At 56.1% G+C, this 18,462-nt stretch overlaps 1 protein-coding gene across 2 annotated transcripts in view; it reads left to right on the plus strand.

Moving 5' to 3' along the window:
* The window catches only part of COL4A2 (collagen type IV alpha 2 chain), a 176,592-nt gene extending 164,359 nt beyond the window's left edge, over positions 1-12,233 (plus strand). For both annotated transcript variants that reach the window (XM_033843344.2, XM_073795406.1), the window contains exons 39-48: positions 522-593; positions 2,124-2,249; positions 4,181-4,297; positions 4,824-4,985; positions 5,100-5,198; positions 5,442-5,588; positions 5,735-5,851; positions 7,103-7,294; positions 8,306-8,592; positions 11,096-12,233. In XM_033843344.2, coding sequence (XP_033699235.1) covers positions 522-593; positions 2,124-2,249; positions 4,181-4,297; positions 4,824-4,985; positions 5,100-5,198; positions 5,442-5,588; positions 5,735-5,851; positions 7,103-7,294; positions 8,306-8,592; positions 11,096-11,353 — 1,577 coding nt within the window. In that variant the 3' untranslated portion in view covers positions 11,354-12,233. The remainder of the gene's footprint in view (positions 1-521; positions 594-2,123; positions 2,250-4,180; positions 4,298-4,823; positions 4,986-5,099; positions 5,199-5,441; positions 5,589-5,734; positions 5,852-7,102; positions 7,295-8,305; positions 8,593-11,095) is intronic.
* Positions 12,234-18,462: the final 6,229 nt, after the last annotated feature.

The raw sequence follows: 18,462 nt of genomic DNA on the forward strand, positions 1-18,462 counted from the left end.
TGGGGGGCTTGGGGAGTTACTCGGCCCGGCCTTGACAGGCCTGGGTCAGGAGACAGGCCCTTGGACACTCTCCTGTCCAGAGTTCAGGGGGGCGCACCCCGACTCCACATTCACTGCCCGCATCACAGGAAGAACCGTCGCCTGCTTCCCAAGTCCCACTTTAGGCTGGTCCTCGGAAATCCAGAAGGGATGGAAATGATACCAGGCTGTTGGTTCCAAGCACCGTTTTTATACGTACGGTGACTCACGGATCAGGAAAAGAAACACACGGCACTGCCCAGTCCCCTTCTGGCTGTTACGAGTCTGTAAAAAGTTTCCATGAAACCAATTTTTAGGTTAATGGTTCTCCTGGGTGACACAGAAGTGACTGATGTACATGTCACAGTATTTGCTGTACTTCCGGTTTGCCCGGCTTTCGAACACACTGGATGGGCGACCGTATCACAGCAGAAAAAAGCATCTGGTTATGTTAAGGGTCTCCCTCTGCTCCGCCATGGAATAACCACGAGCGTCCTCCACAGGTCTGCCCGGCCTGCGCGGCATCGGCGGATTACACGGCTTGCCAGGCACCAAAGGCTTCCCAGGATCCCCAGGTACCAGATGGCAGTGGGGCAAGGGACCGGGTGGGCCATCAGGGACTTGGACGGGGGTCGGGGAGCTCAGGGAGCAGGGCGGGCTCCGTCCCTGAGGCCACGGGGACTCAGTCCCGTCTGGCTCCTCCCCCCAAACGCTGCAGACCGGGGGCCCAACCAACAGGGAGTTAGGTACTCCTCGCAGGTCTGGAGGCGGGAAGCTTGGGGTGGGTGCCGTGTGGCAGAGTCCGGGTGAGGACCCTCTTCCCGGCTTCTCGCTGTGTCCGCACGCGGTGGAGAAGGAGAGCGAGCTCTCTGGTATCTCTTCTTATAAGGACGCCAATCCTATCAGGGGCCCTTTCACCCCAAACGCCTCCCAAAGGGCCCCCTCCAGACCCCATCACACGGCAGGTTAGGGCTTTGACAGATGGGTTTAGAAAAGACAGTTCCCTTCACAGCAGTGGCGTATGGGGGGTTTGGCGGGGCAGGGTGTTCCGTAAGGAGAAGAAAGTGAGACCTTTAAGAAATTGCGAGAAGCTGCTCTTGGAAGTTATCGTGACCCTTTTTTTCCTGAAGGAGATACAAAGCCCGTCCTTGCCAAAAGCCAGTGACAGAATGAGGTCTGCGTGATTAGCCCCTTCTGGGATCTCAATGCCATCTGCGTGTCCATCGATTCCTCAAGGGGGATGAGATCCCCTTTGTGCAGAAAGCTTCCTTTTTACCCTTGTCCCCCTCTGGGAAGATGCCATCACATGTGCGAAACTCTCAGTGGCTTCCCTGAAATTTCTTTATTTTAAATTTAGTTCCTTTCATCTTAAATCTTAATGCCCTGTCTTTGCATTTAATTTTTAAAATGTATTAACTGGACTAATAATATTTGCAGGGCATATTATTAATATATGTTTTTTAAGGACAATTGTTTTCAGATTATAAAAGTTCATGCTGAGTAGACAAAAGCTTAAAAAAATACACTTAAGCAAAACAAAAAAAATACCCATAGTTCTACCACTGCTTTTAGAATATTCTCTTTATAGATGTTTTACATAATCAAACGTTCATCTGTCTACAGGTAAATTTGGATGTGTGGAATCATATGTAAATTCACACACTCATGCTTCAATTAACATTTCAATTCGAGTTTAGATGGTCAAGTTATGTCACTGACACCAACGACTTTGAGCCCCTGATGTGGGAACAGGGAAGGTTTTCAATAGCATTTCCCTTTTCAGCCTAACTCAGGCTTAGCACCAGGAGCCCGGGGCCCTCGGCAGGTCTCAGCTGCAGGACCATCTGCGTCCTGGAATCTGGGATTTTTCCGGGGGTCCTCGGTGGTCTCCCCTATAAAGCAAAGGGGTTCAGTTACAATCCCCAGGATTCCTTCCAAGTGGCAGGGTCTGGGGCACCAAGGCCACCTCGGAAGCTGACGTCTCCACAGCTGCCATTGGGTTCTCTGTTTCTGGGTCTGACTGAGAGCGTTACTATCCCTCCACTCATGAAAATGGACTCTGCCCGGTCAAAGACACTGACATCTGCTTGTCAACCCGGCCACAGGTGCGGACATCCACGGGGACGCCGGCTTACCAGGTCCTGCCGGGGCCAGGGGTGACCCAGGAGAGGCCAACACCCTTCCAGGCCCCGCAGGACCCCCGGGACGGAAAGGGGAGCGTGGAGTCCCAGGTGAGGCCAACACCCCAGTATCACCCCCAGAACCACAGTGTCCGTGAGTCTGAGAGATGAGAGGCCGGGGGCAGGGCAGGTGCCGGCTCCTCTAGGGAGAATTTCTTGTGGCAAACCTCCCACTAGCGTTCCATCGTTTACACTCCGTCATAATCGTACTCCGCTGGGGTTAGCTATTGACCACACTCCCTTGTAGGACAGATAAGATCACACTCCATCCCCTCGGTGCCCCCACCCGGCACAGGGCCCTGGCTGTGACACGCGCACGGGAGTGTTGGATAGATGAGCGGATGAACGCACCACAGCCCCTGAGCTGTGCCTGCGCGCCAGGCCTGGGCCGTGGTGGGAGCAGCCAGGTGGTCTCAGCCGCTAAGCACGAGCCCCAGCCCCACCCCCTGCCCATCCACCAGCAAACCAGGCTCGACCAAAACTGAGAGGGAAGCGCCCCAGCAGGTGCTTTCGGCCCAGCACCTGTCTCCTGACGGCCGGGGCCCGCACCCACCCCCAGCTCAGCCCAGCATGCTGTCCACGGGCGCCGTCTGGGCAGCCGGCAGGCCAGACAGGCCCGTCACACCTGGGCTTCCGAGACCAGGGCCTGAGCGCCCGTGCTCTGGGCAGAATTACCCCCGAAGCTAGACCCATCGACACCCAAAGGAGAAGCCAGGCCCTGAGGAGGCCGGAGACCCTGATCTCCTATGGGGGGCGGGTATTTCAAGGCCCACGGACCGCATCATCTGATTCTCCAGGGTCTGTCACCTTCCTCTCCCCTTTCATTAAGTGCAAAGTCCAGAATTCCCTGATATCCCAGCCCCACAGCACTGATCTGAAGGCAGGAGGAGGAGGAAGGCCGGCCAGCTGGGGCCTTTGTGAGTCCTGGGGGGCGGCGTGCGGTTCACACAGCCCACCCAGGGCTGAGGACCCAGGCTTAGGCCACCAGCACAGCCCAGCCAGGGGTGAGGACCCAGGCTCAGGCCACCCACACAGCCCACCCAGGGCTGAGGATCCAGGCTCAGACCACCCGCACAGCCCAGCCAGGGCTGAGGACCCAGCACAGCCCACCCAGGGCCGAGGACCCAGCCTCAGGCCAGCAGCACAGCCCACCCAGGGCTGAGGATCCAGGCTCAGGCCACCCGCACAGGACCACCAGCACTGTAGCTGAGGCCTGAGGCAAGCGCGTGTAACACAGTTTTCTCTGTGAAGCACATCCCAGCCTTCCTGAAACTGGACAGCACTTCAGCGTGACACTTGGGGGCCATTCTAAACAGTGAAATCACCCACAAAAAGCACAGAAGTGCAGAAAACGTGGCACGAAATAGACAGTAGGAGGATCCTTGCTGACACTCTGAGCTGGGACTCACTCTCTCCCTCCCGCGTGTCCAAGAGCGCTGCGGGTATTGACTGGGGGTCACCAGTAAATCTCAGTTGGGGAAGCAGGATGGCAAGTACAGAATCTGTGGGCAGTGAGGACGGACTCTGCCCGGGACGCTGGACATCGTCGGGATCCAGGATCCTGAACGACGGCACGGGGAGGACTGAAATACCAGCGCCGGGCACCCTGAGCCTTCCCACGACGGGTGCTCTCTGGGCCAACAGGGCTGCCCTGTCAGTGATGCCCTCCCCTCAGGGTAGGGCCAGGTGTCACCCACAGGTAGCCCCATCAGCTGTCCCTTGAGCAGGTAGCATGCCGGTGAGGACAATATCCCAGCAGAGGCAGGTCCACGGGACCCTCTAGGCAGCGAGAGGGGGCTGGTGGGAGTGGGGACAGGCAGTGCGGCCGCCGTCTCCCCAGACCCGCCCTGAGAGCCTGCGCTGGGCGCCTTCCATCACTGCCTCTCCTTGTTGGCCCTGCTCCTGGACAGGTGAGGGCACAGGGAGGGAACAAGATGAAACGCTGGGTGCTGGTACTAACCAATTTCTATTTCCCTCCTAAGGGGAACGAGGCCCGGTTGGGAGCCCAGGACTTCAGGGGTTTCCAGGCATCACCCCCCCTTCCAACATCTCTGGGTTACCAGGTGACGTAGGCGCGCCTGGGATATTTGGCCTGGAAGGTAAGCAGGGCTCACACTGGGATACACTGGAATCTCTGGGGACAGGAGCTGGCCACGACCTGATTGCTTGAGGGATAGAACGCTTTCGTTGTCCCCTTGAGGGCATGACGCTGAGTGAAATAAGCCAGACAGAAAAGGACACATACCGTCTGATAGGAGCTCCCTAAGTGACCACATTCATCGAGACAGAAAGCAGAGAGTGGGGGCCAGGAGCCGGGGGAGGGGCAGTTGGTGTTCAGTGGGGACAGAGTTTCCGCTGGGAAGATGAACAAGTTCAGAGAAGGATGGTGGTGACGGCTGCACAGCAGCGTGAATACACCTCAGGCCACGGAACTGTACACTTAAAAATGGTTAAAATGGTAACGTTTACGTTACGTGTATTCTACCACAATACTAAGCAAAGCTGCCCAGCGTAACACACTCGCCAAAGCCGGTCCCCTGAACGGGTGACTTGCATCCGGCCTCCCGGCCGTGACTGTGCCTTCCTGCTGTGTACACTCACCTTTCTTGGGACTGATGCCAACAGGTTATAGAGGTCCCCCGGGGCCACCTGGGCCCGTGGCTCTTCCTGGAATCAAAGGAGATGAGGGGAGTCCAGGAGCCCCCGGAAACCCGGGGACCAAAGGATGGGTCGGGGACTCCGGGCCCCAGGGCCGGCCTGGCGTGTTCGGGCTCCTGGGAGAAAAAGGTAAGGGTCGGTGCCTGTGGGGGGCTCCTCTCGGGGAGGCTGGCGGCGCTGGTCAGAGATGGCCAGAGCCCCCGCCCAGCCTCACGTGTCCTCAACGTCCTGCTTGTCCGGAAGGGCCCAGAGGGGAGCAAGGATTCATGGGCAACACAGGCGCCGCCGGGAGTGTGGGAGACCGAGGCCCCAAAGGACCCAAAGGAGATCGAGGACTCCCGGGTAAGTGAGTCTCAGAGGGGGCGCCCCTGAGGTCATTCTGTCACAGGGACGTGGTGGTGACGGGTTGTCGGAAGGGCTCTGAGCGCCTTGCAGGTGGGCTATCACCCACCCCCCCCTCTAGAGAGCGCGGTGGCTCAAAGGAAGCTCCGGAATTGGTTCAGTGGGTCAAAAATGGAATAGAGACCAGAGCAAGAGAGCAAAGTGGTCCTCGCGCATCATCTGGTCTTTCTTTCCCCTTTCCAGGTGCCCCGGGTGCTGTGGGCGCCCCGGGGATTGCAGGAATCCCCCAGAGGGTTGCCATCCAGCGGGGGCCAGTGGGTCCGCAGGGAAGGAGAGGCCCTCCGGGGCCTCAGGGGGAGATGGGACCCCAGGGCCGCCCGGGAGAACCAGGTAGGAGCACTGCTGCGGGGCCACCCCTCGCTTCCTGTTGCTTTGCTTTCACTTCTGTTCTCCTGCTGGAAGGCACTGGCTGAGCACCAGTGACGGAGCGTCGCATTCTTCCCGGGGCACTGACGCGTGTCTCGGTGGCTGTGCAGGTTTCCGCGGGACTCCAGGGAAGGCAGGGCCCCAGGGAAGAGGCGGCGTGTCAGCTGTTCCCGGGTTCCGAGGAGACCAGGGGCCCGTGGGGCTGCAGGGGCCCGTTGGCTACGAAGGTGAGTGATGGTGACAGAGGGGGCAGAGGGCAGGGAGCTTCCTCCAGGTCCCGCTGTGAGTCTGCTGAATGGACTGTGGTGTACGGGGAGGGGTCAGATGAGCCCCGAGGTGAGCAGAGATGAGGGGCTGCACCCCCTAGCCCAGAGCCTGGGGCCCCCGCTGCAGCCTGGGTCCTGGGCAAGGCCCATATACCTGCGCCCACCCGGTGTCCCCCGCACCTGCCAGAACACCTGGCACAGAGTCCCCAGGACAGGCCGGCCTCCTTCCTTCCTCTGAGACATCTGCAGGTGCCTCAGAGAAGGAAGCAGCGGACATATTTCGAGAGACAAGATTCCTAAAGTTCTTGAAGGCCGGAAACTATGAACTGAAAGTCACCGATTACATTACAGGAGCCGCTGTGAAGTCTTATGTCATCGACTTCTTAAAATTATTTGCACGTGTGCAGGGTGGGATAGGCCAGAAATAATAGCAATTCATGCCAAAAAAAAAAAAAAGTCTTGCGAGTTGGTGTGATCCACCTGCGCTCGGTTTGAGCCCGAGGTGTGAGCACCGTGCTGACAGTAAAGGCGGGCTGCACGGTCAGCGCCCAGATCGCAGGAGGCACACGGCGACCCACGGCCAGGAGTGTAAAATGCGGGGGATGCAACCCGAGACACGCATGGCGGGGCGGGGGCGGCGCATCCAGGCCAGGGGCCAAGACAGTGCAGGGTGGACGGCACGTCCTCAGAAAGGCAGGGGCACCCAGGACGGCTGATTCCAGAGGTCTGAAGGGGTGTCCTGTTGGGGGCAGATCAGCCGTTCTGCAGCGTCAGGGCCAGAATCGGGCCCCCGGGTGGACATCTGGGGAGGTGGGCTTCCAGCCTTGGGAATGGCCGCTCCCCGAAGCATCAGCAGGGGGCCTGCCGCCTGGGGTAGAGGAGGTGGGCGGGGCTGGACACGGTGCTTCCGTGACCCTTCTGACTTCCTGATGCTCATTCCTGCTCAGAACGGGGCGCCCTGGGGGGACGGCTCGCGGGGGAGGCTGAGTCCCTGCCCCTTGTTCACTCCCATCATTGTGGTCCCATGTTAGGGCACGGGGATGGGGTGCGGGCCTCCCCAGGAGGCTCCTGGTCCCAAAGGGCAGAGCCACCGAGACCCCGGCCCTTGGGGAAAGGCAGAGCAGGGCTGTGAATGTCGCCACGCGCGCAGCGAGCACGTGGGCCGCGGTCCGCACAGCAGCTGCAAGGCGGCCTCTTTGTCTCGGGTCCCAGGGGAGCCAGGCCGCCCCGGGAGCCCCGGCCTGCCCGGCATGCCCGGCCGCAGCGTCAGCATCGGACACCTCCTGGTGAAGCACAGCCAGACGGAGCAGGACCCCATGTGCCCCGTGGGCATGAACAAGCTCTGGAGCGGATACAGCCTGCTGTACTTCGAGGGCCAGGAGAAGGCCCACAACCAGGATCTGGGTAGGTACCGCCCGCCAAGCTCGGCCAGCCCCGCTGGCCACAGTGAGGTCGCTGAGTCCTCGGGAGGCACCGAGATGCCCCCAACCTGGGATCGGGAAGCAGACTCTGCCTCGTAGCCCTCAGCGGCCTCCGCGGGCTCACGCGGCCCAGCCTCTCGCTGCCCCGCCCTCTGGAGGCCGCCGGCGGTTCCCCGTCATTCTTGCTTCTTCTCCACGGTGTATAAGCCGTCAGGCCGGGGCCGTGAGGGGCTGGGAGGCACTCAGAACCCCGCAGCGTGGATATGGGGGCGTGTGTGCTGGTATCTTTCCAAGGAAGCCTGGTTGCCAAAAGGAATTTAAAAGACCTAGCAGCCCACAGAAAACACGGCCAACACATACTAAAATTGGGGGCTTGGAGGGAGGGTGGCCACGGGTGTGGTGGGAGATCTGTTGGGCTGAACCCGATCATTTGTGCCCCTTCCCGTCTAGATAAGTTGTTTTTTTTTTTTTTTTAAGTGAGACATAGCAAACAAGAGTAAAGGCCTAAAACAGCAGAGACAGGGCAAGGCCAGCACAGGGCCCGGCAGGCCTCAGGGCAGAGCAGACGCCCGGCTCAGCTGGAAAGCAGTCAGTGTGAAAGGGGAAATAACTCACTCTGGCCCTAAGATGAAGTTGGTGGAGTTATTTGGGGGGCACGGTAATCAGAGTCCATCTGGGAGGCACCTGAGTGCCATGAGCCAGGCCCCCATCTGGGATGCCATCGGTGGGTGCTGGGGGCTGGTGCTTTAAGACCCCCCCGACACGGGCCTCACCGGGGTGCTGTTCGCCAAGTCGCCCCTCCCTCTGACCCAGCCTGGTCCCGAGGTGTGCGGGAACCTTGGAAGGGCACAGTGCCGGTGGAGTCAGCCCCTGAGGGATTGGAAAGCCCGAGCCCGCCCTCCACCCCGCCCCGCACACGGCTGACCCCCACGGGGGGCCTGGAGGGGCATCTTCCCGGCATGCTCAGCCGTGACGGTCCCTCCCTGCACCGCAGGGCTGGCGGGCTCCTGCCTGGCCCGGTTCAGCACGATGCCCTTCCTGTACTGCAACCCTGGTGACATCTGCTACTACGCCAGCCGCAACGACAAGTCCTACTGGCTCTCCACCACCGCCCCGCTGCCCATGATGCCTGTGGCCGAGGAGGACATCAGGCCCTACATCAGCCGCTGCTCCGTGTGCGAGGCCCCGGCCGTTGCCATTGCCGTCCACAGCCAGGACGTCTCCATCCCCCACTGCCCGGCTGGATGGCGGAGCCTGTGGATCGGATATTCCTTCCTCATGGTACGTGGTGCTTGCCTGCCGTCTCTCAGCCTGCGGGCCCAGGTGCACACGGAGTTCCTCTCCCCAGCCACATCCTGGCCTTTGTAAGACTAATCAGGGCAGTTGTTCAGGTGGTGCACTGCACAAGGGCACCTGGCCCGGGGGAGGAGTGAGAGCTGGAATACAGCCTGTGTTTTGCTCATTGAGCCGTGTTAGGGCTGGAGCCGCCTCCACCCAGAAGGGACCCATGAATTTGCCACCAGGCCTTTGTACAGCCTTAATTAGGATAAATTTGGCTGTCATGATAGCATCTGTTACAATTTTCCTGTTTACCATCAGAGGGAGAAAGGAAAGTCCAGTGGGGAGGGTGGGTCTTGTATTGAATTTATATTTATTATGACTGTCGTAATTCCACTATATTGACCGGATGCCCAACGTGTTAAATATTTCATAAATTATATTAATAACATTTTATATATATATACATATATATGTATATATTATACCAAGTTTGCTAATCTTATCAAAACAACAGAAAAAAACCTGGATTCTGGAAAAGGAAGGAGAAGACAAACAAGTGTTGCTTTTTAACATTTTTAAGGTATTGCTGCTGCAATAACTTAAGGCAACAGGATACTAAGTTCTGTGCTGGGACAGGCAACGGTCTGCTTTTCAGGAGCTAATCATGTCAGGGGGCTTTGGTGGATGGACAGAGCTCTGCTCCCATCGAGAAATTCAAAAATGAAAAACAAGCCTCTTCCTTGTGAAGGGAGTGATTACACTGTATCCAGAAAGGTCAGACAGCCCTTCTTTTATCAGCAATTACATCTTGAGCTGTGTCACGGGATAAGGGATAAGCCCACATGATCCTCAGTAAGTGCCTCCTTCCAGCCTGGCCCTTGACACCCCCAAGGCGGGTGACAGAGGACCATGGTCCGCTCACCCCGCTGTACAGCCACGGCAGCACTGAGGCTGCCCACACCTTCCCTTCCAAGAACACCTGCTGGCACAGACGCCGGAGAGCCAGCACACGGCTTAGTGTCCCCCTGCCTGTCTGGAGGACGGTCCCTGTCTTGTCTGCACACAAGACGCGCTTTCCTCCACCGCTGCCACAGCAGCAAAGACGTCAGCCCCCCCCTCGCCTCAGTGATCCCTCTCGAAGCTGGTCTGGTGGCGACTGTAAGTCTCCAGCCGGCCATCGGTTTACTTTTTCCTTTCGATTCTAATGAGGTCCTCACGGGCCGAGTGTCCAATGAGTGATTCTCTTAAGAGACATCAGCTGCTTGAGTCCCAAAGCCAGAGGCTTGTCCACTGAGGCGAGCACATTGGAAAAGGGGTGTGTGTGTGTGTGTGTGTGTGTCTGCACGCGTGTGTGTGTGTGTGTGCATATGCGTGGGGGGACCAGCAGGGCCTCGGCTCTTTCAGGCCAAAGCGGGGCTCGAGATGCCCCATGAAGACGTGCCTGCTTGTCTGTCGACAACACACAGCAGCTCTGCCTGGGAAGGCTTCCGCATTCTGTGAGCAGAAAACTATTCAGAGGTTTTTGTTCTTTGCTGCTTCATTTGAAGAAAAGGTTAAACTGGGCTTCTGCCCAGATATCTCACAGGACAGGTGAAACTGTGCCCTGCCCACCGTGGCTGAGGTGTTCCTGTTCTGAATTCGCGGGTTCTGACACCACACTTACCACTGGGCTGGCTGGACCGAGCCAGATGACACGTTTTAGAGAGAAGCTTTGAGATCCGGGGCCCCGCCATGCCCCTTCGTCAAAGCTAAACATGTTTATGAAACCAAGAGAAAGTAGACCTTGAAAGTGGCAAAGAAAATCCCCTCCAACCCTTGGCCAGGTCTCCCAGGCAGAATCATCTCAAGCAACCAATTGCTAATTTAACAACCCTCTGACTGAAAAAGAACTAATTACACTAGTATTACGTGTTCACTGTAGAAAAATCAGCAAGTAGCGCTTTTCTTAAAAAAATAATAAAATTCAAAGCACCCGTACTCCCCCTTCATAAACGTTGGCAAAGGAGGAGAGCAGGAAGCACTTTGGTGCTTAATTTTTTTGTGTTTTCTTTTGTGTTTTTTTTTTTTTTTTTTTTGGCTGCGCCGCACGGCTTGCGGAACCTTAGTTCCCTGACCAGGAATCGAACCTGGGCCTTCGGCAGTGAGAGCTCGGAGTCCTAACCACTGGACGGCCAGGGAATTCCCTGGTGCTTAATTTTAATAGACCCTCTGGTTCTGACCCACATGTTGATTTTATTTTTTTTAATTGACTTTATTGAAGCATAGTTGACTTACAGTGTTGTGTTAATTTCCACTGTGCGGCACAGTGACTCGGTTATACACGTACTGACTCGGTTATACACACACATACATTCTCTTTCATATTCTTTCCCCTGATGGTTTATCCAGGGTATTGCACAGAGCCCCCTGTGCTCTACAGCAGGACCTTGCTGTTTTATTTTTCCTTTAAAAGAAAACGTTAACGTGTCCGCATCTCTTCCGCCCCGTCCCCTACCCTGCACAGCACACGGCCGCGGGCGACGAAGGGGGCGGCCAGTCGCTGGTGTCACCGGGCAGCTGCCTGGAGGACTTCCGAGCCACGCCGTTCATCGAGTGCAACGGCGCCCGAGGCACCTGCCACTACTATGCCAACAAGTACAGCTTCTGGCTCACCACCATCCCTGAGCAGAGCTTCCAGGGCTCACCGTCGGCCGACACACTCAAGGCCGGCCTCATTCGCACGCACATCAGCCGCTGCCAGGTGTGCATGAAGAACGTGTGATGTCGGGGCCACCCCGCCGGACACGCTTCTCCAGGGGACATGCAGCTGGGGGCCACTTTGGTGCTTATCCTTAACTTATTACCTCAGATGCCGACCCAAAAATTGACTTCATTTTGTTTCTTTAAAAAACAAACCAAAAGAATAATAAAATAAGGGCTACCAAAGGAATTCGGCACCAGCACTTCGACCAAATAACCCCGTGGCATCCAAGGCGCTGCCCACTCTCCCCACATCTGTAGCATCTGTAGGACACCCTGACCCCCCCCAAAATGGAAAACCGTGAACCCTCCCTCTCAGGCCATCCGTACCAGATGGTTCCACGCTCAGTGTAGCTAACTTCTTCCTGTGTATCTATGTAGTCACTGCAGTCCCAGCCGCCACTGATAACCCACTTACTGAACTCCACGGGGAGGTATAGACAGAGGAGGCCGTGCAGCCTGCGGGCTCCTGAGCTCACCCCCGCTGTTCCCACTCGGGGGGCTCCTGGGGGTGGATGCAGCCCTGCTCTCCGAGCCCCCATGGTGACGGCGCCCTCTTCTCCCAAACGCCGGCAACGCGAAGGCTCCTGGTCCCCTCGGGAAGGCCGACTGTGCCTTATGTTTTAAAAGCCACTGATGTCCGCACACCAGCTATCACTCTTCCCACCACCCTTACAGACCGTTGGGTTCGGCAAAACTCACATAGAAGCGAAGACCTTCTCACCGTCTGTTGTCAGCCAGGCTGCGTGGCAGCAAACTTTGTAGGGTCGGAAGTGATGCTTCCACTGCCCCCAGGCCGTCCCTGGACATTTACCCTCCGTACTTTGTGCAGAATTGTATTCCTCTGACTACTCCATCCTCTGTAACGACCCCCAAATAAAAGTTCGTTTTGAACATTTTTATATCCCGAGTCACTGCCTGCCTCATTTTCTCGAGTCCATAGAGCACAGACTTTGCCGCGAACCCCAAAACACTGCATCCGGGCCCAAGTGCGAGCCCTGCACCCAGCTCGGCACCGCGCAGCTGTTTTTTTCCAAGTTTCAGCAGATTGAACACAAGCCTGTGTTGGTGTCATTCATTTCCCAGGGAACTGTGTTTGTGTTTATAATGCGTTAGTGGTTACACAAGACACCCGCACCATCACTCATGGGGATTAGCAAGATGGGTACCAGTCACTCCCCAGCCCCAGCACAACATCCCAACAAAATCCCAGTGTTTCCAAGATATAGCCTCCAAGACACATTTCCGGGTTCAGTTTCTCTGGAACCTGGCTGACCTTCAGGTACCCAGCTCACAGAATTTATTTTGACCCTTTAAAATTCAATCACATATTAAACTTTTTCTAAGTACAATTTCTACAGTTAAGGTGACAATGTTACAATAATAATTCCACATGATAATGTTACTCGAAGGAGATCAGCACCTCCCTGGCCTGCATACCCCCAGCGGCCGCCCAGGACGAGGACTCTGCTCCGGAGGGTTAAGTGGGGACGTGACTCCAGGCAGTGGAATGGGACCTGGGCAGAGCGACCCAGGAAGCAGGGCACCTCACTAAGGGGGCTGCCACCGTGGAGGGCTCAGGGTTCAATCCTGCGGGGACCCACCGAGGGAGGCCACAGAAGGACACTCAGATGGTCCCCCCCAAGCGTGGGAAAGGCACATTTTCAGCCTCCAGCTCTTGCCCCCAAGGGTCAGGCTGCCTCACATGTCCGGGGCTAAGTGGGCTCCTAGCACCCCAGGTGGAGGCATCAGAGAACCAGGGGAAGCCGATGGTAGGCTACACCTGTGGATATCTGGTTTCTGTAGCAACAGCTGCAGCGGAAGAGGTGAGCCTAGAGGCTGAGGCCGGGGCCTGAAAGATGCCCAGCACGGGGAGGTGAGGGCGCGGCTGTTTTAAAGATTCTTTAAATTGTATAGTGTCTTGTAATTTTCAAAAGTTTCCTATGCACGATTTCATATGGTTTAGCTGTGATGCCTCTGTGAGGTTCGCACATCAGAGGTAGGTGCCCGGCATTAAACACTGAACCTCACACCTAAAACACATACGGCGAGAAGACCAAGATCTCGATACATAATTGGATTCCAAAATGTCGACCATCAAATATAAACCAAACACAAATACTCCATAACGCCAACATCTGTTTGTACAGCGAAGCTCATGACCCTGTGCAAGGACAGCAGGTGAAGGTTCCTAGTCTGGGGCAAACAGCCAACCTTCTGAACCTTGAAAATTCAAGCTCTGCCCTTCACAGACCCTCGCATGTTGCGTGAGATTTTTCTGGTCTAGTTTCTCAGGGCCGAGAGGAACCGCCACCCCGGAAGCTAAGGGTACGTGAGTGGCTGACGCTGCCCCCCCACCATTTTCCAGAGCGTGGGTGCCCTGAGGTTAGAATCACTGTCTCGCGACTGCTTCATAAGGTGGCTTTCCTCACCCCTCGCACAGACGATGCCAGGACCCACGTTAAACCAGAGGAGATGCTTCTGGAAGCATGCTGGCTGGTCGGAGGGGCACCAGGAAAGACGGAGAAAGTCCTGGAATATCGCTCCAGCTTCCCGCTGCCTAAGAGCGAGTCCGGAGGACCCCGGGGCAGCTCTCCACTTGGGGGTCAGCAGGGGAGCTGAACCGAAGACCCTGCTCGCCACGGGGGCGTCCTGAGAATTAAATCCGTTCCTACGTGTGGAAGGGCCCCAAGAGAGCTGGCGTGTAAGTTTGGTGTCGTGTCCCAGCCTCAAGAAGAAGGGGTTGGAGACTCCCTGCCATTGGAGGGTTTTAAAGATGTTCCCACGGACAAGAGGCTGTGCAGGGGTGAGGTAGAAGCCTTCTGAAGGTAAATTCCTGACACGCACGGAAGGGGTGATATTGAGCTGCGGGAGGACCGTGAAGCGGCAGGACAAACCCAAGTGAACGGTTTGCAGGGTATACATACCAGTACCCGTGAGCCACTGGGGAGGGTGACGTGAGCGCAGAGGCGCCCATCTCGTCCATCTGCCCGAGCGACACCAGGGCTCCGATCACACCTGGACGTGGCCCTACCTACAGGCTGCCGTTCCCAGAAAGAGGCCATCGCTCTTTTCTTCATATTTATAAATGCAGCATATTTATTTATTTATTCCTTTGACAAGTATTTTTTCAAGAACATATTTGTTGAAGGCACACATCACTTGTCCTGAGTGGTAAGAATACCACACTGAACAAGACACGCTTAGCGCCTGCCCGTAGAAATTTTAGTGTACTGGGGGATACAGGCAATAAAAAAAAGTAATTAAAATAAAGCGCCATGAATGATATTAAAGGAGAAATTAGGGGAGAGGAGGAATACAGAGCAGAGATATTTGAACCAAAGAATTCCTCTCGGAGGAAGTGATTTTTCTTTTAACTTTTTATTTTATATTGGAGTATAGTTGATTAACCATGGTGTACAGCAAAGTGATCCAGTTTTACATATACATGTATCTATACATGTTTCTATTCTTTTTCAAATTCTTTTCCCATTTAGGTTGTGAGAGACTATTGAGCATAGCTCCCTGCGTGATACAGTAGGTCCTTGCTGGTTGTCTATTTTATATATAGCAGTGTGTGCATGTCAGTCCCAAACTCCCTATCCCTGCCCCCCACCCTTAAGTTCGTTCTCTAACTCTGTATGTTTCTGTTTTGTAAATACGTTCATTTGTGTCATTTCTTTTTCGATTCCGCAAATAAGCGATATCATACATCACTTATTTTTTAAAAAAGAGAAACAGCAGGTGTTAGGAACTAATTGGAGGGGGAGGGGAGAATGCTAACATGGGTAACTTTGGAAACGAGGGAGGCCTGAAGCCAAAGGCCAAGGGCCCGCCCCCCCATGGCTGTGCTCCCCCTATTGCAGCCTTGACCCACATTGTCTGCTGCAACTGAACAATTGGGGAATGGATGGGGGCGCAGGGAGCGCGTTTCCCACTGCCTGAGATGGGGTTTACAGCTGAGAAGCGGGGAGATGATGCATCAGAGTGAGAGAGGTCGGCCAGACCAGGTTCGGCTGAGCACAGACCCCTGGACATGGGCGTCAGTATCTACATGTGTACTTCCTTGCTCTCAGCTGGAGGGCTCTAAAGAAACACCCCCAGCCCCGCTGGCAACAAGCACACGCAGCCCAGATCTGGGCTTCGGACACTTTCCCCAGTGAAAGGTCCCAGGGCTCCTTGGAGCAATGGCTGATTCTAGGACGAGTGCAGGAAACACACAAGATGAGCCTGGAACACAGGTGGTGCCAGAAAGTAAGAAAGAACTCAGAAATAAACCCCAGGGGCCTCCCTGGTGGCGCGGTGGTTAAGAACCCGCCTGCCAATGCAGGGGACACGGGTTCATGCCCCGGTCCGGGAAGATCCCACATGCCGCGGAGCAGCTAAGCCCGTGCGCCACAACTACTGAGCCTGCGACCTAGAGTCCACAAGCCACAACTACTGAAGCCCGCATGCCTAGAGTCCGTGCTCCACAACAAGAGAAGCCACCGCAATGAGAAGCCCGCGCACCGCAAAGGAGAGTAGCCCCCGCTTGCGGCAACTAGAGAAAGCCCGCGCGCAGCAACGAAGACCCAATGCAACCAAAAATAAATAGTAAATAAATAAATAAATTTTAAAAAATAAATAAACCCCAGAGATGGGAACGGGTCAAAGGGACACAGCAGCCAGCAGACACAGCTTCCCGTTCACGAAAGCTGGGATAACGTGATCAAGAAGGAAGCCATCCGGGGCTTCCATGGTGGCGCAGTGGTTGAGAGTCCGCCTGCTGATGCAGGGGACACGGGTTCGTGCCCCGGTCCGGGAAGATCCCACATGCCGCGGAGCGGCTGGGCCCGTGAGCCGTGGCCGCTGAGCCTGCGCGTCCAGAGCCTGTGCTCCGCAACGGGAGAGGCCACGACAGTGAGAGGCCCGCGTACCGCAAAAAAAAAAAAAAAAAGGACGCCATCCTGAATTGTAACCCAAAGAATCAAATAAATGTCCGTGAGTCCATACCGATATAACGATGGAATCAATAAATGAATGGGGAGAAGAGACAAATCCTTGTAAAAACACCCAAAGTGGGTAGTTATTCTACCATAAAGGAGGGGCGTGTGCGCTGTGCCTGGCGACGTCCTTCCAGAGAGCAGAGTGTGGAAGGAGCGGAGAGGGCACCTGTGCCGCGGGGACCGTGAGCCACACACCTGGGCCATGCGATCAGGGATGAGTCACGGTAACGGCGGGCGCCCCGTGAGCGTGACCTGAGGAGCGCGCTTACCTCTGTGCTCTTCCTCCCAAACCTCCACCCCAGCCTCATCAGGAGAAACACGTCAGACAAATCCCGGTCAAGGGGTGTCCTACAGAACACCTGTCCGTACCCCTCAAGGTCACCAAAACAAGGTGGTCTGAGAGGCTATTAGAGCCATGCGGACCCTAAGGAGATGTGACTAAATGTCATGTGGTGTCCAGATGGGACCCTGAACAGAGACAAGACATTAGGTGAAATTAAGGGCATCTAAATAAAGCATGGACCTCAGTTAATAATAATGTAAAGCAGGAAGAAAAGAAAGGACAGTGGACTTTTTAGGAGCTGGTGGAAATGGGTGTATCTGAGAGCAGTGCAGGCCAAAGGGTCCCGCTTCGAGAAGCGGAAAAGATCGGGCCAAGTGCTAAGGGAACGGGGAGGGGGTGTGACATGATGAGGGCAGGCGGGGCGGGGTGCGGAGGGGGGCTGGCCCTGCCTCGTTACACAAAGGCAAGAACAACCCCGGTTCCATCAGCCACAGTGGGAGCAGATTCTGCCTCCAAACATTCCAAACTCCTGCAGGGACCACCCCACCTCTTGCTCTTGGACACAAGAGCAAGAGCCCAGGGCTCGCCCCCCTCAGGCGGGCTGCGGTCATCGGCGCAGGTGCTCCTCGCGTGCAGGGCCGGCGCAGAGCTCGGAGGTGGAACACGAGTCAGCCCCATCCCCCTTCTCTCGGGAGGACAAAACCATCTCCAATCCACTGCCCACAGCAACCGGGCTCTGAGCACCGGCTCACCTCGGCCAGAGGGAGGCCTCGCAGGAGATGAAGCTGCCGGACGTCAGTGGGAGAGGGCTGCGGGCACAGCAGGCAGTGCTGATTCAACCAGGAGGTCGGGTTCAGAAATGACAAAGCGCTTCTCTTAAGACACCGGCCTAGCGGCCTGTGAAAAGGGGGAACCATGGTTTCCAACACCCAGATTCCAACATAACCCCCCTCAAAACTTCCCACGCAGGACACCTCGAGGCCATCAGGAAATGCCCGGCCAGGAGCTGCTGTCGAGAAGAAGGTTTCTGAGGACACTCGGGTGAAAGTCTGCAGCGATGGCTCCTGGGCCTGGGCCAGGCTCAGCAGGTTAACCCACGGCTGTCCGTGGCCTCCCAGCCACAGAGCAGCTGCATTTGAACAAAGGGAAAGAAGGAATGTTTGAGGTCCCAGCTCGAACCCACATCCAGCAGAGGATCCCCTCCTTCTCCACTGGCTAGCTCACTAGAGCAGCTGAAGCTTCCTCAGAACTGACCTGGTTCCCTGGTCGGGAACTGGGCCCACGAGCGACCACGGCTGGAAACCCGTGAGCAGTCTCAGACCCCAGGACCAGCCTCCCTGGCGAGAGCCCAGGCTGGCACCCAAAGTCCACTTGGGACAGAGCCCAGAGTGAAGCCTGCATTTTAGGGCAGCAGTGAGGGTGCAACGCCTACATGCTGTTGATGGAGAAGGTGCCGTCCTGGGCCAGCCTCCAGAACGCGGGGTCATCCAAGGGCACGAGCTGGGGGTGCTCAGAGCAGAGGGGCAAGAGAATCAGACTGTTCAGGCGGAAAGGGCTGTGGGAACTCAGCCACCCCTGCCTTCAAGTACAAAGACAGAAATAATTTCCTGGGATGCTTTTTCCCCTCCACAGGCTTCAAAGACAAGTTCCTAGGTCTCCCAGATGTCTCACCAGCAAAGACACACTTTGTGGAAAAATAAATACAACTGCCACCCACTAAATGGGAAACTAAGCCACGTCAATGAAAAGTAATCAGACTGACTCGTTTTCACTTTTGAATGGGCTACAGTTGCAAAATGGAAGTTTTAGACTTCGAGATCTGCTTCAGTGACAGGACATCTCAATTGAGGCCTCCCCAGTCAC

Source organism: Tursiops truncatus, chromosome 18, assembly GCF_011762595.2.
Source record: "Tursiops truncatus isolate mTurTru1 chromosome 18, mTurTru1.mat.Y, whole genome shotgun sequence".
Classification (NCBI taxonomy): Eukaryota; Metazoa; Chordata; class Mammalia; order Artiodactyla; family Delphinidae; genus Tursiops; species Tursiops truncatus.